This window comes from Aedes aegypti, chromosome 3 (assembly GCF_002204515.2).
Source record: "Aedes aegypti strain LVP_AGWG chromosome 3, AaegL5.0 Primary Assembly, whole genome shotgun sequence".
NCBI classification, from domain to species: domain Eukaryota; kingdom Metazoa; phylum Arthropoda; class Insecta; order Diptera; family Culicidae; genus Aedes; species Aedes aegypti.
Window position 1 is genome coordinate 395,248,083 of NC_035109.1, and position 24,209 is coordinate 395,272,291.

Below are 24,209 nucleotides of genomic sequence, written 5' to 3' on the forward strand. Positions count from 1 at the left end.
CGCGATCCTGCTATGAAAATTATATGGCAGGATTTGCAGAAAGAAATCAAAAAACGATTTTCACAATCAATAAATAAAAATTTGAAAATAAAATTTCTCGACTGGACCCTGGCTCTAAGCCCTTTTGGAAATTATCTAAAATTTTGAAAAAACCTCAGAAGCCAATACCGTCATTGAAAGAGGAAAATAAATTATTACTAACAAATTGCGAAAAAGCTCAAAAACTTGCTATGCAGTTTGAAAGCGCGCACAATCTTAATTAAGGATTTACTAGTCCAATTGAAAATCAAGTTACTCAGGACTTTGAAAATATTTTCAACCGAGAGATCGTTTCAGAAAATTCCTGTCAGACTGATTTGGTAGAATTGAGAACTATTATTAAAATATTCAAAAATATGAAAGCTGCTGGCGATGATGGAATTTTCTACATCCTGATCAAGAAACTTCCAAAAGGTGGCTTATCATTATTAGTTGATATATTCAACGAATGTATTCAATTAGAAAATTTTCCTGACAAATGGAAAAATGCAAAGGTTGTTCCAATTTTAAAACCAGACAAAAATCCTGCAGAAGCTTCTAGCTATCGTCCAATCAGTTTGCTTCCCTCCATCAGTAAACTTTTTCAAAAGGTTATATTGAACAGAATGATGGCCCACATCAACGAAAATTCATTTTTTGCCAATGAACAGTTCGGATTCCGCCATGGACATTCGACCACTCATCAACTTTTACGTGTAACAAATTTGATCCGTTCCAACAAATCTGAAGGCTACTCTACTGGTCTTGCTCTTCTAGACATAGAAAAAGCATTCGACATTGTTTGGCATGAAGGTTTGATTGTAAAATTGAAAAATTTTAATTTTCCAACATACATTGTTAGAATAATTCAAAGTTATCTGTCAAATCGTACACTTCAGGATAATTATCAGAACTTCAGGTCCGAAAGACTTCCTGTAAGACCTGGTGTTCCTCAAGGCAGCAGTTTGGGACCAATATTATACAATATTTTCACATCTGACTTGCCTGAGTTACCTCTTACTTACTTGATACTTGATGGGCTACAATCCGCTACGTTGAATCTACGCCGAATAAATAATTCTTCTCCACTGGGCTCGGTCCTCAGCCAATCGCTTCCAGCCGCCCTGAACGTTAAGTGCCCTTAAGTCCTCTTCAATTGCAAAAAGCCAACGTGTGCGCCGCCTACCACGAAGCCGACGGCCTCGTCCGGGTTCTCTACTGAATATTATTTTTGCTTGTCGTTCTTCCGGCATTCGTACCACGTGACCAGCCCAACGCAGCCTGCCGTGTTTTATGAGCTTGATAATATCAACTTCTTTATATACTTGGTACAACTCATGATTCATGCGACGCCGCCAGATGCCATTTTCTTGTTTATCGCCGAGTATTGTTCGCAGCACTTTACGCTCAAAAACTCCAAACGCTTTCCGGTCGACCTCTTTTAACGTCCAGGATTCATGGCCGTATAGAGCAACCGGAAGGATAAGAGTCTTATATAGCGCGAATTTTGTTTTCGTCTGCAGGCTACGGGACTTAAGCTGGTTACGGAGCCCGTAAAAAGCCCTATTCGCAGCTGCAAGACGCCTTTTCACCTCGCGGGTAACATCATTATCGCAAGTCACTAAAGTACCAAGATACACAAATTCTTCCACTACTTCAAATTTTTCACCACCTAGCACCACTTCACTACCAACGTCCACTACTTCAAATTTTTCACCACCTAGCACCACTTCACTACCAACGTCACGATTGGAACCACGCTGTCTACCAGCGATCATGTACTTAGTTTTGCTGGTGTTGACGGTCAGTCCAATCCTCGCTGTCTCCCTTTGAAAAGGCACGAATGCCTCTTCTACGGCTCGACGATCAATTCCGATTATATCGATATCGTCCGCAAAACCCAGGAGCATATGCGACCGGGTGACGATGGTACCGCTTCTTTGCACGCCCGCTCTCCTTATAGCTCCTTCGAGAGCAATGTTGAACAAAAGATTCGAAAGCGCATCTCCTTGCTTCAATCCATCTAAGGTTACGAAGGAGGTTGAAGTCTCATCCGCAACCCGCACACTTGATTTCGATCCATCCAACGTTGCACGAATCAGTCTAATCAGTTTCGCCGGAAAACCGTGTTCTACCATTATCTGCCATAACTCATTTCTGTTTACTGAATCGTACGCCGCCTTGAAATCAATGAACAGATGATGTGTCTGCAAGGTGTATTCCCGGAACTTATCAAGGATTTGTCGCAAGGTAAACATTTGATCCGTCGTTGATCGGCCCTCACGAAAACCAGCTTGGTATTCGCCGACGAAGGACTCCTCCAGCGGTCTCAATCTGTTGAACAGAACACGTGACATTATTTTGTACGCCGAATTGAGGAGCGTTATTCCTCGGTAATTGACGCACTCCAATCTAACCTCATCTAGCGTCGGGGGCTCCACAGCTTGTCCATCGTTGCTGATGATTAATCTGTTCTCAGACGCGCTCGTGTCCTCTCCATTCAACAATTGCTCGAAGTGTTCTTTCCACCTGGCAGCCACCAAGATTTTATCTGTCAGCAAGTTACCTTCGCGGTCATTGCACATGACGGGAGACGGCGCAGTTTTTCTCCGTACGCCATTGACAGTTTCGTAAAATCTCCGCATATCGTTTTGTTCGATGCTGTTTTGCGCCTCAGTAATGATGTCTTCTTCATACTGCCTTTTCTTTCTGCGGTGAATTCGTTTCTCGACTGCTCTAGCTTCCTTGTACCGCTCTCTATTCTGCCGGGTACCAGACACTAACATCCGACTTCTGGCAACATTCTTCTCATCCGTCACATTCTGGCACTCCTCATCAAACCAACCGTTTCTGGGTCGTCTCTGAGCAGTACGTATCACCTCTCGCGCTGCTGTGCTCATCGCACCGTGGATAGACTCCCACAGATTGTTGAGGTTTTCGCCTACGTTGTATCCCCTTATCCGCTCATCAAGCTTCCGGCGGTACTCGTCTGCTACACCTTCTGTTGATAAGCGCTGGATATTGAAACGCAACGGTCGCTGTTTTCTTGTGTTCGCCACGGTAGACAACCGTGCACGAATTTTACTAACAACGAGATAGTGATCAGAGTCGATGTTTGGGCCTCGTAAGGTCCTCACATCGATGACATCCGAGAAATGCCGACCGTCCACCAAAACGTGGTCTATTTGGTTGCAGAGCTCGCCATTTGGGTGCATCCAGGTGTGCTTTCGGATGTCTTTGCGTGCAAAGTAGGTGCTGCTGATGGCCACCCTTTAGCTGCAGCAAAAGTTATTGGCCTTAGGCCGTTGTCATTGGTGGCGGAGTGAAGGCTCTCCGTACCAATCATAGGGCGGAAAAAATCCTCTCTTCCGACCTGAGCGTTGGCATCCCCGATGACAACTTTAACGTCATGTTTTGGGCATTCTCCGTAGGTCTTGTCGAGACAATCATAAAACGCATCCTTCGTGTCGTCGGGTTTGTCATTTGTCGGCGCATAGATGTTGATCAGACTGTAGTTGAAGAATTTGCCCCGTATCCTCAATACGCAGATTCGTTCATTAATCGGTTTCCACCGCATAACACGCTTCATCTGCTTCCCGATCACTATGAATCCGACACCATGCTCTGCCTTATCGCTGCCACTATGGTAGATGTTGTATTTGAAAGCTGTGTTGGCGACGAGATCCACCGCCCTGAATTCACGTTCTCCAGTTCTAGGCCATCTTACTTCCTGAATAGCAGCCACGCTCACTCCAACCTTCTGCAATTCACGAGCCAAAAGGCTCACTCGTCCGGGTTCATTTAACGTCCTGACATTCCAGGTACCGAGTTTCCAATCATAGTCCTTATTTCGTTGCCAGGTCGATTGCCGAAAATATCGTTCGTTATTTCTCCTTTCTCCATTTTTCGTGGTAGGTAAGAAATTCGATATGCTACCTTACCAAGGTCGCGATACCTACATCACGATGGTGGGGCTGCCACCTTAGGTGTAGCGGACGTGATACAGCATTACATACTCAGCCGCTGGATGCCAGAACAGACGCTGTTTGAGCCGCACCTCCTTGGTGGACAGACGCTCGAGACGCACCTCCTCACTCTAGCTGATGTCAGAAGGACAACAGTGCCTAGGCTGCACTACCAGCTAAGTACGCAACCCTTAGCTGGCGGTCTTTGTCATCATTTGACCCGTGGAAGCGTGAGGTAGGTGACACAGGCCTATCCGGCAAAGGACGAAGCCTGCATGTCATCTGTAGTCGATTGCAAAAAAGTTTGAATATTTTTCTTCATACTTGCAAAAAATGGAAGATTTCTCCTAAGCGTTAGCGTTAGCGTTAGCGTAGTTACGGTATACTTCGTAGATTGGATACTAGCAACATTCATGTTTCTTTTTAATAATCTCATCCTGACTACTTTCAAGAACAAGGCAGGGGAGTATACCTTGTTCAAATCATAAACAAGAATACTAAAAGCATGAATATCGCTATTCCCGGCCACGCCCATCTTTACCGTAACTTGGGATAGGGGAAGGAAATGTTGATGTAGCACTTACTTAATGAGAGGCCACCGACTCAGCGACACCCTCATAAGTGCTACGGAGTTGGAGGTTGGGGAAGGTATATTGTCAGGATTCGCCTAGAAAGCTGGCGATAGACCATAAATATTTGTTGTTTAAGCGTTTTCAAATTAATCTTTTGAATGCCGGCAATCAAAAGAGAAAACAATAGCTTATTTATAGTATAAATAGTATTTCGCGAAATGCTTGTCGATTGTGCAGTAATATTTTTGCTCAACAACCAGTAAAAAGCAAAACCGATCCCTCCAGGGTCATCGGATTGTGTAACGATACGCGTAAAAAAAAAAAAAAAAATCACGCCTATTGAAAAACTGTACTGGGTGGTACTGTATTTTTTTTTAGATAATCGAAAAACGAAAGGAAGCGCGTTCGAACTAAACACCCTAGGACACAGTCGGTTTTTCTGCTCAAAATTATACGAAAAGCAGGATCGATCCCTCCATGGTCATCGAACAGTTAAAAAGCATCCACAACCGATTGTTAGTTGCGTTACACCCGCCCGGACAGAATGCGCAATCTGAACATAATTATCAAACTCCGAAAATAACATTTTCCGTTCAAGAAACGATCAGAAGTTCCACGACGCGAACAAAAACGATCCGGAAGGCTAGGAAGGCTAAATAGGTCAGAAAACCCATTGAGGATATTCAAGCCAAATGTAACAAATATGTAAAATGTCTCTATCCCCTAATTAATAGAAAATCAAAACTTTGTCTTAAGAACAAGCTTTTGATATTCAAACAAATTTTCAGGCCAACCATATTGTATGATGTACCAATATGGGCTAGGGAAAGTTTGCCAGTTATGGTCATAGTGGTTCCCTATTTGGCCATATGTAGAATTTCGAAAGATTTCGCATTTTGAATCTTGTTGAATGTTCTAACAACAAGATATATTTGTTATCTAACTACTACAATACACGAAACAATTAAAAATTTTAAGGTGATTGAATTATCACATTTTGTGACATAGAAAACCACTATGGCCACAACTGGTACATCTACCCTAGCTGTTGTAATACCGGGAAGAAATCTCTGCAGAGCATTCAAAATAAAATAAAAATCTGAGGCTTCCTTCCTGGTATAGTACCAGTGAGTTACATAGAATATTCTATGTTGAAACATTGGAACAAATGTCAAATAAAATAATTAATATTTTCAGGCAAAAATCGTTACAATCTTCTATTGCCACGATTAATGCGTTATATATTTAGGTTAAGTTAGGTTAAGTAAATTGAAAGCGTTTTTTTTTCTCTTATAAGCAGGCGAAATCAACTCACCTGTAAAAAATGTGAACTGCTACGGCAAATGAAATGTAATATGTTGTTAACAAAATGTTAATAAAATCTTAAATTTGTTATACCAAATTAGGATGATAGTGTTGTCTAATAACACAGACAACCTAGATATAAGAAATGAATATGATGTTTGGAATGATACTATTAAAGAAATTAAAAAAAGCTGCTCAGCTCCCTGCTCAGAATATTTCGCCGGGAGATTAAAAAAAATCGCTACATTGTGGACGGCGTTATTTTCCACGCGGCCCAAACGTCGTTATGTGCACTGAAATTGCGCGCAAACAAGAAGGAAATCGCATCTGTTTATCATCTTTATCGACCACTTTCCGATGGCTATCGCAGTGACAAACAATGCATGCTGTGACAAACGTATCAAACAGCAAATAGTCAACAACTCATCAGATTTGAGAAAACTACCGGCAAGCAGTTAGCTGCCGGCTTGTTTGTAGGCAAAATTGAAAACTATTCATGCTGTTTTTTTTTCTGTAGGGGATACTGGGTAGATTTGATGCATGCTTCCAAATTCTCTCTTGTAAGGGGATACTAACAAAAATCTCACAGTGTGATTTTGTTCTTGTTATTCTTCAATTTGTTATACAAAACCAAGAAGTTCTGGAAATTCTTTTTGAGTTTGTTTTTCTAAGTTATTGGGGCTCCACAGGAAAGTTTTGACACATTTTTTAGAAATACAAGAAAACCTGTAAGGCACTGTTTAATTCATCGAGTTGATTGCAGAGTTACAACTGCTTTTACGAAAGAGGATCATTCTCCCCAGTCTCCTCTACGTTGTTGTTGCTGATGTTGGTGGTGGTCACTGTAATGATTCATGAGACGTTTGAAGAAGGTTCCCACTAGATAAAGTCCCACGGCTATAAAAGTTCACATTTGGTCGTGGCCTGCAGTTAGTTTATCGGTGAAGGGAAGTTCAACTGCTTACTGCAACATGGGACGGAAGGCAGTGATCGTCTTTATATTCGGTTTCGTTATCGGGCTTGTGGCAAGTGTTGATGAGCACTGGTGGCAGCACGCCAACTTCTATCAGATCTATCCAAGATCGTTCAAAGACAGCGATGGCGATGGGGTGGGTGATCTTCGGGGCATTATGGAGAAAGTGAGCTACCTTAAGAAAGATCTCGGACTGGATGCCATCTGGTTGTCGCCAATTTTCAAATCACCAATGGCCGATTTTGGGTACGACATTTCGAATTTTACGGATATCCATCACGAGTTTGGAACAATCGCTGATTTAGAAAACCTAGCCGAGGAGTGCAAGCGGCAGAATCTGAAGTTGATATTAGATTTTGTGCCCAATCACAGCAGTGACGAACATCCGTATTTCGAGAAATCGGAAAAACGGGAAGCTGGATACGAAGATTACTACGTGTGGCATGAAGGAAAGGTGTTGGCAAATGGGACACGTGTTCCACCGTCGAACTGGATCAGTGTATTCCGTGGAAGCGCTTGGAAATGGAGTTCGGTTCGTCGGGAATACTATCTGCATCAGTTTGTAGATAAGCAGCCTGATCTCAATTACCGAAGTACGAAGGTTGTGGAGGATATGAAAGACGTTCTTCGCTTTTGGCTCGAACGGGGCGTTACTGGATTCAGAGTTGATGCTTTGCCATATTTGTATGAAAATAAAACGGTCAACGGAGTGTACCCGGATGAACCAAAATCCAACAGCACTGATGATCCCGATAATCCAGCTTATCTGTTGCATCCATATACGCAAAATCTGGATGAAACCTTCGATATGGTATACCAGTGGCGCGAGGTATTAGATGAGTTCAAATCATCCAAGGGCTTGCAGGAAGATCTGGTTCTGATGATTGAAGCTTACACACCGCTGGAAAACATCATCAGACTGTACGGCAAAGGAGATCGCAAGGGAGCTCAAATTCCGTTCAACTTTGAAGTTCTGAGTAACATCTACAAGGACAGTACTGCTAAAGATTTCTACACCTATGTCATGCGCTTCTACGAAGCACTACCACAAGGGCAATTTGCCAACTGGGTGGTAAGTATAGCACTTCGCGGACTAAAACTTTTTGTCACTGACTTGGTGCCAAATTCTACAGGCCACAGTTACCACCAAAGACTTTTACGAGACTATTCCATAAATTCATCAGTATTTTCTTCTCATATGTCTTAAGGAAAAGCAGCAGGAGTTCTACTAGTGATTTAACTTTCAAGCAGTCATCCAGGCGACCCTCTGAAAATTTCTCCAGAGTTCAAAAAAATTGTGAGGATTCGAACGCTACTACCTCTAGTAATTTCCTCAGTGATAAGTCTGATAATTTTCTCAGAGGTTATCGTAGTAGATTTTTCCTAGAAATTTTTCATAGATTTAACCAGATGTTACTCTAGTTTCTAAGAGATCCTAAAATTCCTATAGGAGTTCTTTCAAGAAAACTCCCCCATTTTTGTTCCAGAGTATTGCAGAAATTCGTTCGTCCAGGGCAATCTTTACAAGGAGTTTCTACGTAGCTTTTCCCAGTATATCTCCCAACTATTTCCAAAAGGATTTGTTCAAGAAATCATCCACGGCTATTCCCAGGAATTACTTTGAAAATTCCTCCAGGGATTATTCCGGGAAATCTTTCAAAAACACATTTCTCATAAAATTCCTCCAAAAATGTATATATGAATTTATTTAGAATCTGGGACAGAGCCTGCTTCTCAGCTTAGTGTTCTTATGATCAGTTCCAGACAGTTATTAACCGAGAGCTTTTTTTTGGTAATTTTTGCATTCGTATATCGTGTGGCAGGTACACTGATACTCTCCGTTCAGGGAAGTCAAGGAAATTTCCATTACGAGAAGATCCTGGACCGACTGGGAATCGAACCAAGACACCTTCAGCAAGACTTTGCCTAGTAGCCATGGACGTTACCAATAGGCTAAGGAAGACTCCTGGTTTTGCTGAATAGCTGTACGTTTACCGCTGCGGCTACTTAAGCAAAAGCAAAAGCATCTTTCATTATCGCTTCATTACCATTTTTATATTCTGTTATCAATTATAACTGAATGATAACGTCTTATCAATGTATCCGTGACAAACATGTTTGATAACAGGTTGATAACAAAATATTTCCATAACATATTATTATTATTGTATTATTACATTGCGTGTGTTAATTAACAAAGTAGACTTTTCATCATACAACATTTAAAAAAAATGTTCAGAGCTTGAGTTTAAGCCAGAACACTCATTTCTCAATTTTTTTCTATGATTTTTGACCATAATACAGTCGCCTCTCCACATCTCGATATCGAAGGGACCATCGAGATAGGGGGAGATCGAGACATAGAACACATTTTTAATGAATACTAGATTGAAAATCACTCTGTTACTAGGAAAACTGAAAATAAACAGACGTCATTTCGTTTTTGCAAATTGTTTTGAATCCCTAAAATCCAGTCTAATAACCTTTGATAATGGGCATATCGACATACGGAGAGAAAATTGGGAATGAAAATCACATCGAGATAGGGAGATATCGAGATATGGAGAGTGAAAATGTATGCAGAATGAAGGGACCGAACAAACCATCGACATACCCAAGTAACCATAAGCACTAATAATAAGCCTTTAATCAGCATCATAGATGCGTATATGCATTATAATAGCACCACAAATGCTTACACACCTTATAAAAGCACTTCCGCTGCATAGAAACCCTATTACAGCACCATTAATGCTTCTAAGCCTGATGCATACAGGCATTAAATAAGCACTATATTGGCTTTATATTTGAATACAGGGCATGTTTAAATGCCATCCAGTGTTTTGACAGATATACCACGTGCTTTGTGTTTGCATATAGTGGTAAGAGGGAGTCAAACATAAATCTTCGCACTACTACAATTGCAGGTTTTATGACGGGGAAAAGTGATGGTTTGAATTGGTCACTTTTCTTTCCAATACTATTCATCTTATGTGGCCGTAGGAGCAAAGGAGCAGGACTTCAACAACTCAACAATACGGGTGTCGCAGGTTCGAGACGCAAAATGAGGAATTTCATCATCATAAAACGAGGATCAAAATGTGGAAAAAGGATGAAAACTACCAAAACGAATATGTCTGATACGGAGAAGTACTATCTGTATCATTTTATTACCTTTTTTGCATACTATTAGAGGTTTCCGTTATCATTCATTCATTTATTAACCTCGTGTACCAGTTGCTAGGCCGCATACGCGAAAGCTCTCTGGCTGCGTACGCGAAAGCACAAAATATTCGCCCTAAAAACCTGGCGAAAACAACTGACGTTTCTTACGTGGTCTTTTATCAGCATTAGTGGTGCCAAGAAGCACGGTTATATCTTGGCACTATAATGGCACGCAGTGATGCATTTTGAACTGAACGCGAGCCAAAAGTGAACTGAACGCGTTCTAATTTTGCACGAGAACCTAGTAAGCATTGAACTCTCGTGCAAGATTCTGCACCTACTCAAGAACGGCCCGTTCACTTCAAAATGCACAATGAAGCTGAAAACACGAAAAACACTACATCATAACATATTGAATTCCAACCGTTACAAATATATGGCACCTTAAATGTTTCCTAACATCTTTGCAAAACTTTGCAACATTGAAATAAGTCGTGTGTCTGCCATGACGACAGTTTTCATTCCGCGTTCAATTTTCAGCTCGCATGGGTTCAAATTTTTGAACTGCTCAATGTACAAGCCTACTTAATCCCTCGTTCAAAAGTTTGAACTGGAACGAAAACTGAACGCGTTCAAATGCAACACTGATGGCACGCTATTTCGCCTTTTCTGGCATTATAATAGCATTATTTGCCTATATGCGCATATAATGCTGTTACCGTGCCGCATTATCGTGCTTATCGGTTACTTGGGTAGGGAGAGATATCGAGATGTAGAACATCGAGATGTGGAGAGTCGACTGTATTCAAAAATAAAATGATGATACAGGGGATAGGCAAAATGATTGAGATAGGCAAAATTTTGCCTAAATTCAAATGCTCATAACTTTATGAAAAATTGATGAAATTGGATGCATCCGGAAGCATCCGACGGCAAATTTGGTCTACTTTTAGGAACTTGCTTGGCCATGCATATTGGCCACTGGATACCGGAGATGTTCCGGATCTTCCGAGGTCATGTCTAAATGTCATTTTTTCTGTCGCTTGTATTTTTGAGCGGTGTAAAGTTGGATAGATGTTTACTATTTTCCTAGAAACTAGAACTAATAGGAGGTTGAATGCCGCCGGACGCATCAAGATTGGTTCGAAATCTTCAGAAATATGACCATTTCCGTAAAATGGTTCCGGAAAACATGGTCAGTCATGTGTGTATTCCCAATTATGTAAATACTATCCGGAACTATATCCAAGTGGGCGCTAACCTTAAAAATGATGTTTCCAGCAACATATCCAGAACCATTAGATGTATAGTCCACTCTATAGAAGGTTCCAGGTGCCCTGGGGGAAGTGGTCAATTAGGAACATATCTGGAACCATATCAATATGCGCATCAAACTTCATGATTTTCAAAGGTTATTCTTTCCGAAGCATTTCCAGCATCACCGGCTGCCATGACGACTCTATAGTAGGTTCCAGGTGCCCCCGTGGATGTGGCCAATTCAAAACATGCCCAAAAACACATCAGTATGAGTATAAACAGCAAGATTTTTGAAGGCTATGCTACAAGAAGCATTTACAGAGCAACATATTTATATAACCACTGTATAATAGTTTCCATGGGCTCTGGGGGATGTGGTTATGTTCCGAATTGGCCACATATCTAGGAGCCCATGGAATCTACTATAGTGTGGTTATTTCATCTTGTGGTTCTGAAAATGCTCCTCATCCTCCAAGTCACATGGATCCTACTGTTCATGGTAGAAGGTGATTCTTAACATGGGAACGGCCAAATTGGCCAAATCCCCCGGGCACCTGGAACCTACTATAAAGTAGTCATGGCAGCCCACGGTGTGTTTCGTAGAACAAGTTTATTACAAAAAAAATAGGTAAGTCTGAAACTTCTCCACAATAAAGTCTAGGTTTCTCGCGTTCATTTGCTGCTAAAACCAAAATAATCGGTCGGGGGGTCCAGAGTAATTTTTTTTTTGTTTGATTTCGAGAGGCTTGCACATATGTTTGAATTTGCCTATCTATGTGTTTATGTACTTTAGGGCGGTTCAAAATCAAAAAATGTTTGAGAATTCAATCTCACATATGTTCCTTACAATCCTTACTATAAAAATAGTTTTCTGTGAAATTCGCAGCTTTCTAGGTGGTAATTTAAGGTGGCCCAAAGATAATGGAAATTACTATGAAGAAATTTTGAGGTATGTTCCAAACACGCTTGTACTGTAATGTAAACACAAACTTATAATCCCATTGTAAAAGCTCATTCTTCAAACCATAATAAAGAAATTTGCTGAAGAGAGAAATTCGATTCAACAGATAGCAGAAGAGATATTCATGAGTTTGTTTGCTATTATTTAGCTTAACCCCTCTACCGGCATTCATTTTTTTCAGCAAAAAAATATATTTGAATCGCGATAACTTTTTTGTTTCTCTATATTTTTCCACCACTTTTTCACAACTTCTCAAAAAAACTCTTCTACTTTTGGAATCTATGTCGGTATTGACCATTGGTCAACTGGTTTTAAAAATATTTCGGTGTTCCTTGGGGGACCGACAATTCCCATATAAAATTTCAATATGATGTTTTAAGAAGTTTTCAAGACCTCGTTACGGCTAGAGCACCATTGTGCAAGTATATTACATGCCTTATAACAAGGTTTATCGCATGCGAAGCCCTCTACTAGTTAATTCGAATAACTGAAATTGTGTTGTTTGAAAGGCGGATAAGTCACTTTTGTATCTAGGGGTCATGCACAAATTACGTCACGCTCCAAGGGGGGGGGGGGGGGGGGTTCAGCCATGCGTGACAAGCCTTACAAAATTATCGGAGGACTCATACAGAATGTGACAAAGGGGGGAGGGGGTCGAAAAAATTGATATTTCGCGTGACATAATTTGTGTACCATCCCCTACGAGTAAAAAAATAAATCTTGCATAATTTATGATATCGTCCTAAAAGCCATAGCTTGTTATTACTGAGCAAACGAATGGATTTACACTTTATTTCACAATGCTACGACGAAGAGAAGATCCTCCTCTGTCTCCTAGCGGTGACAGTTTTTATTTTGATCCGTTACCGTTTTGATTCATATTACGGACAGCTTCAAATTCCGGACACTATACTTTGTATGGGAAACATTTCACACGAAATGTTTCAGTTATTGCCGTTCAAAAGTTCTCAATTTCGAGGCTCGTTTTAGTAAGCTTTTTCCATAAATATCTTTGAAAATTTATAATGCTAGATGTCTCTTTAGTGGTTTGACGATTTCAATTGATGATTTGACTGTTCTATTAATGATTAGCATGAGCTGTCCGGAATTCGAATCAAAGTGTCCGGAATATGAGGCGAAAGTGAGGAAGCGTCCGGAATAAGAATCATGAAAAGGCCACACAATTTGATTTATTTAAAATTATTCAAGTTGCGGAAGCGTATTCTTTACCCACCATTCGAAAGTTAAGGTCTTCCGACGCTCGATAACGCTAAAGAATCATATATAATGATTTATTTTGTATGCTCTATGCTGGCTTATACTTCCCTGAGGCCTTAAGTGTCCGTAATTTGAATCAAAACGGTATCTGCTTAATAACAACGAGCTACACACTCGGTTATCAATGGTTTTAAGGGTGAATATACATAGAAGCCAAACCTCGAATTTTCAAAAGCACAAGTCTAGAGAAGCAGACAACCGGTAACTTACTGGTCACTCGCTGGTGGCGACTAATCAATAAAATGTTCAACGCAAAAGGTTGTCAGGTTCTCAAGATACAAATCTACAAACAAGCTCTTTAAAATTCGAGGTTTGATATCGATGCATCTTCACCTATCAAAAATATTTCCAAATAACTTCTTACATCATTATGACCAATTTAAGTACGATTTTCAAGGTTTTTCGTGGACAATAACTAAAATGACGTTTGAGACAGTTTTGCAATTATGCGTATATCATATGTCATATATGCTTATTACAGCTCTTCTGAGCAAGAACAACTTTACCTTCCAAGCCAAGGAGTTCAAATGGTTTGATCTTGCAGTTTGTCCCGTATCTATGTTCAACGCAATGTGTGTCGGTACAAAAACACATATCCATGAATACATTACACAAAATAAAAAAAAATGTTCTGGACCCCCCCACCGATTATTTTGATTTTGGTCGCAAGTGAAAGAGCAAAGTCTAATTGTTTTTAGTTCGAAATTTCAGACTTACCTATTTTTTTGTAATAAAGTTACTCCACAAAGACACCGTGAGCCGGTGGTGCTGGAAATTCTTCGGATAGCATAAGCTTTGAAAGCCATGAAGTTTAATGCCCATATTGATATGGTTCCAGATTAATCCAGATTCCTAATTGACCACTTCCCCCAGGGCACCTTGAACCTTCTATAGAGTGGTCTATGTATCTAATGGTTCTGAATATGCTGCTGGAAACATTTTGTCTAAGGTTGGTGCTCACTTGGATATAGTTCTGGGTAATATTTACATAATTGGAAATACACACATGACTGACCATGTTTTCCGGAACCATTTTACGGAAATGGTCATATTTCTGAAGATTTCGAATCAATCTTGATGCGTCCGGCGGCATTCAACTTCCTATTAGTTCTAGTTTCTAGGAAAATAGTAAAAATCTATCCAACTTTACACCGCACAAAAATACAAGCGACAGAAAAAATTATATTTAGACATGACCTCGGAAAATCCGGAACATCTCCGGTGTCCAGTGGCCAATATGCATGGCCAAGCAAGTTCCTGAAACTAGACCAAATTTGCCGTCGACTGCTTCCAGATGCATCCAATTTCATCAATTTTTCATAAAGTTATGAGCATTTGAATTTAGGCAAAATTTTGCCTATCTCAATCATTTTGCCTATCCCCTGTACACACACAGACAAACAGACGTCACACTCTCATTCACATCATTGTCCATCGACCACCTTTTAAACGGTCAATTCAAATATATTGTACTGCCCATAAAAGCATAACTGCCCCATATGGATTTTCGAACCAACACTTTTTTTCTATGCATTCAAAAATTAACACACTTTGTTTGAAAATGCTGTGGAAAAATATGAAGTTGGTGCAGTCCCATATTAAAAAATAAAGGCATAACAATCTCTATATGAACTTTCAATCCAAATAGCAACTGCAAAACGTGAATTGTGCTCAAGTTTATATTTTTTGCTAATCAATAGAAGCAATATGAGTTATCTGTGCGATTGTTTAAAATGAACATGGCATGTAGAAATGTATTAGAAAATTATGAACATTTGTATGAGAAAACGAACCTCAAACTTTGTGTGCAATGGAGGATGCTATATTTAAAAAAAAATAGGTGAAAATCCAAATCCAGCGATATTTTTAAAGAGAATTAACAAAATTTTCATTGTATTGGTCTCCGTTAGGTATTATTTATTTAATTTAGCATTGTACACACTTAGAAAAGATCACCGACTCCGGTAATTTTATTACCGAAATATAAACCGCTGAGCGGTCGGTAATGCTTTCGGTAATGCTAAGAATTACCGAACAATCAGTAATTTAAATCCAAACGCAGCTGTCAAAATAACTACAAAATGTTCGCAAATTATCACCGAACGAATTGTGAAAATTATTACCGAACGCTTTGTTCATATCAGCAGGCAGTCGGTATTGAATAGGACGATTGAGAATCAGAATTTATACTGATATCAAATTAAATAATCCGCATTTTGTATTCTCCTAGACAAGTTTATTTTTTTTTCATGAATTCAATTCCACTGAAGTAAAATAATGGCAATGTATACATATTTAACACACGAGTTTTGCTCCTGTTATTCTCATTATTAATGTCTTTTAAAAATCCCCGTTAATGAACAGGAAAGTTCGCAGCAATGGGACATTGAATACTCTCAGCGAAAAATCCACTCATTCCACAGTCCAGGCCCGTTTGCAGCAATTCTCCTATAGCATACAAAGCTGATGCAAAGGATGTCTCATCTTCCATCTAGTAAATAACAATGTAGATTAGTTTTTGTTAATACCGTTGGACTTTATTCGGTAATTTACCTTTATCCATTCAACGACGATTTGGATTTTCGTTTTTCCACGTAAAGTTTTGCTTTCACAAACAAATATGGCGGACCCAAACATTTCAAATTACTGTTTGTTCGGTAAGGCATTGCAACACTATGTACTGAAGTACGGTAAAAATTTACAGTCTACGGTGAATCTTAGCAAATTACAAGTTTTTCGGTAAAAGAATCGACGATTTCGGTGAAAACAGAGCAATGACGTTTAGATTTTGCTAATTACTACTGATTTTCGGTAGAGCTCGTTTGCAATACCGAAACTTCTGTTAAATATTTCTTTACAGCTCGTTTTCGGTAAGAAAATTAACCGAACAATGAAAGAAAATCTAAGTGTGTAAAAGAACATGCTTTGAACTTAACATTGAATATAAATAGATTTGAAACAAAAAGACTTCATGAAAAATTTCCAAACTTTTGATAAAAACTCTAATTTATAAACTAGCAACACGGCCGGGCTAGCTACAAAGTGCCCTGTTGCAATTCAACTCAACGATGTGAAAGTAGGCTTTTGCCAAAACGACCAATGAGAAGTGCTCTTTTTTGACAGGCAATTGGTTTCGTTTTTGTACTTTGACCTGTCACGTCTTGTCTTAGGTTTTAGCCTGAGACGAGACTCGCGGAAACGGTCTTCTTTTTCTGCGATTGCTGAGTTTTTTTCTTACTCTACTCAGTGTGTACATCGATCTTGCGCAATCCGTTCAAGCTCTCACAAGACCATCTCAGCAAAAAACTATTGCGTTTGCATCACACCGAAGCATAAACGGCATTTTGAGTGAAGTTTCATGCCAGCAAACGCAGCAGACATTATAAATAACTAGTCTTGTGTTTGCATTTATCAGCGTCTTTGAAAAAACTGCTCCGCTGACTGAGGAATTTTATAAAAGTTTATTTTGAATACAATACTTTTCACTTTTTCTGTCATAAAAACGACGGGCTGCATTTGACGGTTCGTGACAGCGCAATCTGGGCTGCATATGACGTTCACTGAGGCAAAAAAACTTAATAATTTCTTAAGGAATAATTATGATTTGGCGCCACAACGATTATTGTTGAAATTTGTAAGTTTTACTTATGATTTTGGTGAAGAATTTTAGTAATGAATTTCATAAGTCAATCAATGAAATTCGGTAATAAACGCAATGATATTATTTCAATTCGTATTATCAATCGATAATGTTGTTCGCCTTTTATTTCAAGCGTGCACAAAAATTGACATGTTTTGATAACATGTGATCTGTTTTCGATTAACTTGTAGCCAACATCGAAAGCGGAGTAGTTCTTCTAGCGATTGCTATGGTAAATATTTCAAGCATTTGTTGTTAAAAAATTCAAAGCTCTAACTTATGAAACTTATGATCCCATTTTTGAAATGTTTAAGCGTGCAATGAAACCATAATTTGGCTGGTTCATAAGTCTTGATTTATGGAAAACCTAAGTATTTTTGCCTCAGTGTTGATATTTTTCCTCTTCGCGAGTCTCTCTCAGGTTTTAGTGAGCGAATTTGATGGATAGCGCCGACAATTGTTGTTGCATACGATTCATCGAATGGACTAACTTACGATGACGTCACGCTGCCACATCCAACCTTCATCCACTCATAGTTCATCCGGTGAACATTCATTCTTTAGATGTTGGTCCGGATGTCATTTTATGTAAACACCGTAAAGGGAGACCGTGGATAAGCCCATGCAGCGTGGATGTTGCACTATCATGCATGGTCAGATTTTCGAACGCGTGCACGAAAAAAAAACAACAATTGTGTTTGAACACTAAGAAAAAAAAAGTCACCGAATAACTAAAGTTCATGCATTAATTATTGTTTTCTATTCTTCCTTCATTTATTCTGGGATTCCTTCGGAAGTTAATCTAAGATTATAAATTGAATCACTGTAGGATTCTACAAGAACTCCCCAGCTCTCTGGGATTCTTCTGAAAATCCTCCTGAGATTATTCAGGAAATATCACTGAGATTCTTCCCAGAACCGCTCATTAATTAATCTGTAAAGTTCTCTGGAATTATGCCAAAAATCTCTATAGCTCTTCCGGTAATCCTCTTGGAATCCATTATATGAAATCCTTTTGAAATTTATCAGGAAATCCCTTTCATAAACCTATCTCGAGCTGTTCCGTCCAAAAATCCTTTTTGGATTATTCCGGAAGTGCTTGTGGAATTCCTCTTGCAATTTCTTTATGATACTACAGAAAAACTTTCAGAGAAATTTCCAAGAATCCCTGTGAGATTCTTCCAAAAAACCCTTCTGGGATTCTTCCAGAATTCTCGGTATTTCCTCATAGTTTCGTTCGGAAATCCTTCTGAAACTATTAAAGTTATCTCTCTGCTAGCTCTGTGATTCTTCCGAAAATCTTCCTTCTTTTGGATTGTCTCGGAAATTCCTCTTGGATTTTTATGGAAATCTCACCGAGTTTTTTTTCCGTAATATTTCCATGGAATTCTGTTGAAAATGTTTCTATGATTACTTTCCTGAGGGATGAAGTTCTTGAATAAGATCTGGGATTCTTCTGAATATTATTTTTCTTCCTCAGGATTCCTTCTGAAAATCATCCGAGATTATTATATCAAACCCTCTTATTTTTTTTCCAGAAATCCATCAATAATTCTTTCGTGAATGTTCCTGGGACTTTTTGGTTATCCCTCTTAGATTCTCTAAGGATCATTGCGATTCTCTTGTGATTCGCTCAGAAATCCGTCTGAAACTATAGTAAAATATCTATTCTATCACTGTCAGATTATTCCGTTCAAATTCATGAGATTCTTCTGGAAATTCCTATGGAATATTTTCGGAAATCATGTTGAAATTCTTCCAGATCTCTCTTGGGAATTTATTTGACAAGTTTTCTTTATGGAAATCCAAAAAACAACAAAATTACTACGGAGATTTTTTAAGAATTTTCTCAGAAATTTTTCCGAAAAACCCTCAGAAATTGTTTGAAAATCCTGCTGATCCTTTTCTAGAAATCCTGTTCAAGGTTTTCCAGAAATATTCGTAGATTCGTTTGAAATTCTGATATTCTGACAGGCTTGAGAACTGTGATCACAATTTGCCACAGTTCATCGATTCTGCCAGTCAACCAAAACACAAAGCAAAAGCAGCATCAATACCATCAGGTGTTGCGCTGCCAACGGTTCACACACTGCTTGACTGTTTTTGTCTCTCCACTATGACCGTTTTCGGGCAGCCATCTCGAGGTGAATGATTGGAAAAAATGTAAAATAATTCAATCGCTAATATTTCGCTTGTGTTTTCAACTAATTGATATCTATTAGCTCTAACAGCAAGAGCACAATCATTCAGTTGCGATACATATAAACAAGTTCAATTTCATGCTGCCTTTATCGAGCAAAAATGCAAAACCCCGAAAACCGGAAAAATCGTGTCACCACTGTGCTCGAGTCATTTCGCATTCGGGTTTGAAAAAACGTTGCGAAGAAGAAGATTACAGTTTTGAAGAGCCGTGACATTTTTTTGTTTTGAACGGTCATGGTTTGCTTCGGATTTTGATGGTCGTGTAGAAAAATGTAAATGTCGAGGTGGTAAATGTTCGCTACAGTACATTTCTCATCCCTGTTCTGATTCAATCACTCTGTGATTCTTCGGGAAATGTTCTTGATTTTTTATTTAATACTCAATTTATATATTTTATTCAGAAAATCACTCTTGAATTTAAATGGAAATCCCGTAGGAAAACTTCCGGACAGCCTTATGAGACTCTTAAAAAATACCACTGAGATTTTTACGGAAATATTTCTACTCTTATAAAAGTTACTCTGAAATAGTTCCGGAAATTTCGTTTGAAATTCTTTCGTAAATCTTTCTGTAGTACTTCCGGACATCGCTCTGTAATTATTCCGGAAAGTTTTCAGGAATTCTTCCGGATGTCTTAGTGAATTCTTCCACAAACCCCTGGGAATTTTTTAAAAATCTTACAGGGATTCTTTCGAAATAACTTCTAAAAATCTTTTGAATATAACTATGAAATATGTCCATAAATCCTCATGTGACTCTTTCAGATTTTTGCGGAAATCTTTAAGTAATTCCTCCAGAGATCTCCCCAAAATTCATTCAGAAATCTCTCTGTAATTCTTTCGCAAATTATCGCAGGATTCTCCCGAAATTCCTTCTACAATCCCAAAGAAATTCCCAGAAGGATTTTCTGAAGAATTTCAGAAAGGTATTCGGGAAAGTCCTAAAATTATTGTCTCAGGAATCTCAATGGTATTTTCGGAAGAATACCAGAACGATTCAAGGTACAATCCCAGGAAAACTTCCGTTCCGATATGGTATTTCCGGATGTATCACAGAAGCTTTACGCGAGAGTAAGAATAATTATGATTATAAATATATTATGAAACCTTCCAGCAAGATTTCCGGAAAAAATCCAGGAGTATTCCAGAAGAATTTTCGAAAGAATCTTAGGGAATTTTTCTATACAATAATCGCACCGAGATTTCTTGAAAACTAAAGAAGGAATGCCCAGAAGCATCCTAGAAGTAATTCCGGAAGAACCTATGAAAAAATCTTCGAAAATAAATAGTAAGAAGTGTTCACAGGATCCTCAGAAAGAACTCCTTAAGGTTTTCCGAAAGATCCATCCAAAGATATTCGGAAGTATTCCAACAGGAGTTTCGGAAGAGTCCCAGAAGTATTATAAGGATATTGACGAAGAAATTACAGAGGCATTTTAGAAGAATTCCAGAATGATTTTCGAAAGTATCCTCGAATGATATCCGAAAGTATTCCAAAAGGCTTTCCGAAAACGTCTCATATAATTTCCGTTAGAATCCAAAGCCATTCTCGTAAGAATCCCCGGAGTATAACCGGAACAATCTTAGAAAAGTTTTCGGAATAATCTCAGAGCTTGGAGGAATTCCAGAAAAATATCTATTAGAGCTCTAGGAAATCTTTGGAAGAATCCTTTGAAAATATCCGGTGGAATTGCATCAGGATTTTCGGTAAAAAAAAATTAAGGATTAATTTTCCAGGATTTTAAATGAAATCCCGAAGAGATACACGCAAAAATCACAGAGGGATTTCTGCAACAATCCAAAAAATGTGTTCAAAAGAATCATAGAGGGATATCTAGAAGAATACTAGAAGTAATATTGGGAGGGTTCTATAAAATTGGAAGAATCTCAAAGCGATATCTTCAAGAATACTGGGGTTTTCAGAAGATCTTAGAGAGATATAAGAAATAATCCCAAGATTTCCAGAACAATCCCAAAGTGGGTTAGGTAAAATTCAAGAGGAATTTAAGGAAGAATCTCATGGTAATTTCCAAAAGGATTCTAGAGCAATTTCCTCAAGAATAGTTAAGGATTTTTCTTATAATATGTACCGTGAAGGCTTCATACTCTGCGCACTTAAGGCTTTTCAAATCTCAATCAGCTGTAATTAATTGTAAACGAAACACACTACTCTGCAATTTTGAGAGCAAATACTTATTGATCTTATGTATAAGGAAAACATATAAAAGCTAAATAGTCAAATAATGAATTGTATTGCACTCTGCGCACTCATTTTTTCAATGCTCCTTAGTCTGCGAATTAATGTTCCTATATCTGCGCACTCGATAAATTCTTTCTAATAGGTGAAGTATTTTACTATAAGCATTTCTAGCATTTAAACTCCAAATTGTTCTTCTTTTTCTTGCTTTATACGGCTTTACGTCCCCAGTGAAACGTGGCATGTCTTTAACACTAAGTTTACTAAGTGAAGTGAATTTTATCTCTAATTCAATCCGTGGTAGTTACTGTTACTGTATGCCATAGTGTAACTCTCAAAATAATCGCAATCATCATATGATTTGCGTAATATGCAATAAACTTAGTTTTCCAAAATCTACACCAAAATATAAAAAGGGTACAAACTACATCTTTTTTGCGTACACCCTTTGCGTGTAAAGAAAAATTAGCTATGACTGTTTATGAATTTTCACTAGAAAGTATAAAAACCCGAAATTTTCTGTTTGGTCTCTTTTTGGTTTCTGTTTTTCAGACAAGAGGTTTCTAAAGTTCCTATACTCAGTCGCTGCCGGCTCATGATTTTGTATTCGTTTAACCATCCAACAACTTTCACCTCTTGCAGCTCGGAAATCACGACAACAAGCGAGTAGCTTCACGGTTGGGAGTGGCTCGCGCTGATTTGTACAACATTGCGCTGAACACTCTGCCGGGCATCGCGGTGACTTACAATGGCGACGAACTCGCCATGGAAGACGTATACATTTCCTGGGAGGATACCGTCGATCCTGCCGCGTGTAATTCGAATCCTCGTGACTTCATGCAGTACAGTCGAGATCCCGTGAGGGCACCATTCCAGTGGGATGACAGCGTCAGTGCCGGTTTCTCCTCCAATCCCAAAACGTGGCTTCCGGTTTCGCCCTACTACAAGCAAAACAACTACAAACTGCAGAAATCCGCCCCCAGAAGTCATGTTAAAATCTTCAAATCGCTCGTACGGCTACGCAAGCAACGGACTCTGAGGGAGGGAACGTTCGAGATCAAACTGGTTGATGAAAATCTGCTTGTCTACAAGCGAGAACTCGCTGATGTCAGTACGATCGTTGTGATTCTGAATTTCCACAAATCTGCTCGGACTGTTAATCTGTCGGAGGCTTTTGGTGGGCTACCACTGGAGTTCGAGATCATCACCTCATCGTTGCAGACCAATTATATCGATGGGTAAGTTACAGTACATCTAGGTTTTCTTTTTTTTTGTGTTTTTAAGCCACTTGCTTTTCTATTTCAGTACTGTTGTGGATCGAGATCAGATCGTATTGCCAGCTGATGCCGCTATTGTACTGGAAGGCAATATAAAGAATGGAGTATGAGTCATAGAATTAGGCAATATACGTTCCATTTCTGTTTCGAATGTGATTTTTGTGCATTAAATGAACTAAAATAAAAAAAAATAAAAAAAAAATAGAATAGTGCTATTAGAGTTTTTCGAAAACACTTCACTAAGCCACATGAGAAATTCGTCTTTGAAATGCAAAGAGATCCAAAAATCAGTACAGGTCGGACTCGATTATCCGGAGGCTCGATTATCCGGAATTTTAGACTTGATTATCCGGAATTTGTTTTTTGATGTTCTTGTTTTTCGATTTTTATGCATAAATCTGAGATAATTTGGTATTGTAATATACAATATGAATGGTTTTGCAATTATGAACGTAAAATCGGCTTTTATATACGTTTCGTCGTCCATCACACAGCAGCCATATTTTGTCAGCATCTTCTCGTAGAGCTTCTGTGTTCTGTATCTTGTATGTATGTAGTCCAGCTCTCTTCTTTGCATTCTGGACATAGCTCTGCGACATGCCGATCTTTTTAGCCAAATCACGGCTTGAGACGTTAGGATTTGCTTTAATCATCCGCTTCACCTTTCCCTCCGTCTTTTTGTTCTACGGTCCTGGTTTTATTCAAGCTCCTTTGCCGTGGTCCAACGTCAACCGCTCCAACACTCTGGAGACGGTTGAATGGTGAATGTTCAACATTTTTCCCAACTGCCGGTGCGACAGGTCAGGAAATTCCAGGCGTTTGGAAAGAATTTGTCCTCTCGACTCGCGTTGGTTCACCTCCATTTTCGTTGAATCGAAAAACACGACTTCGAGTTTGACAGAATGTAAACCATACACATCAATGAGAAAGTGTGCAAAATTTGGTTGATTTTTACCCAATGGTAGAAAAGTTATGCCCTGTTGAATGTGTCGCAATTATTTCGTGTTCGCTCTTTAGTAGCATACAGATTAGTGTCGACAGTGATTAAGCGTATCGTGTTATGGGTTATGGTTCGATTCCCTCTTTAGCATTTGGAACTTTTCTTGAGAAATATTCTCGGTTGGAGCAGGCTTGTCCGTTGTCTAATACTAGTTTATAATATTATAGTTACAGTATGTGCAACTAAAATGACTTATAACGATGTCCGTGTTTTTTGATATTGATGTACATATGGTGTCAGTACAGTTAGAACATGTTTCACAAATCTAGGAATGATTTTCATGTAACGTAAGTACATATAAGTAGAATAATTTAATTTACTAAATGGAAATTTCTCTCAGATTACTTTCCGAAACTACTCCAAACAGCCCTGCATAGATACCTTAGGAACTATAGAAATT

General features: G+C 38.9%; 1 protein-coding gene across 1 annotated transcript; it reads left to right on the forward strand.

The window, feature by feature from the left end:
• Window positions 1–6,770: 6,770 nt before the first annotated feature.
• On the forward strand, window positions 6,771–23,011 carry LOC5565453 (probable maltase). Its single transcript, XM_001649734.2, has 3 exons — window positions 6,771–7,905; window positions 22,175–22,770; window positions 22,838–23,011. The coding sequence occupies exons 1-3, from the start codon at window positions 6,832–6,834 to the stop codon at window positions 22,917–22,919; spliced, it is 1,752 nt and encodes a 583-aa protein (XP_001649784.1). The 5' UTR covers window positions 6,771–6,831; the 3' UTR covers window positions 22,920–23,011.
• The last annotated feature ends 1,198 nt before the right edge of the window (window positions 23,012–24,209 follow it).

Excerpts from the sequence above, each read along its gene's own strand:
- LOC5565453 (XM_001649734.2), top strand. The coding sequence starts at position 6,832 with ATGGGACGGAAGGCAGTGATCGTCTTTATATTCGGTTTCGTTATCGGG. Across the intron at positions 7,906-22,174 it reads GGCAATTTGCCAACTGGGTG|CTCGGAAATCACGACAACAA; the intron begins GTAAGTATAGCA and ends CACCTCTTGCAG. Across the intron at positions 22,771-22,837 it reads CAGACCAATTATATCGATGG|TACTGTTGTGGATCGAGATC; the intron begins GTAAGTTACAGT and ends TTTCTATTTCAG.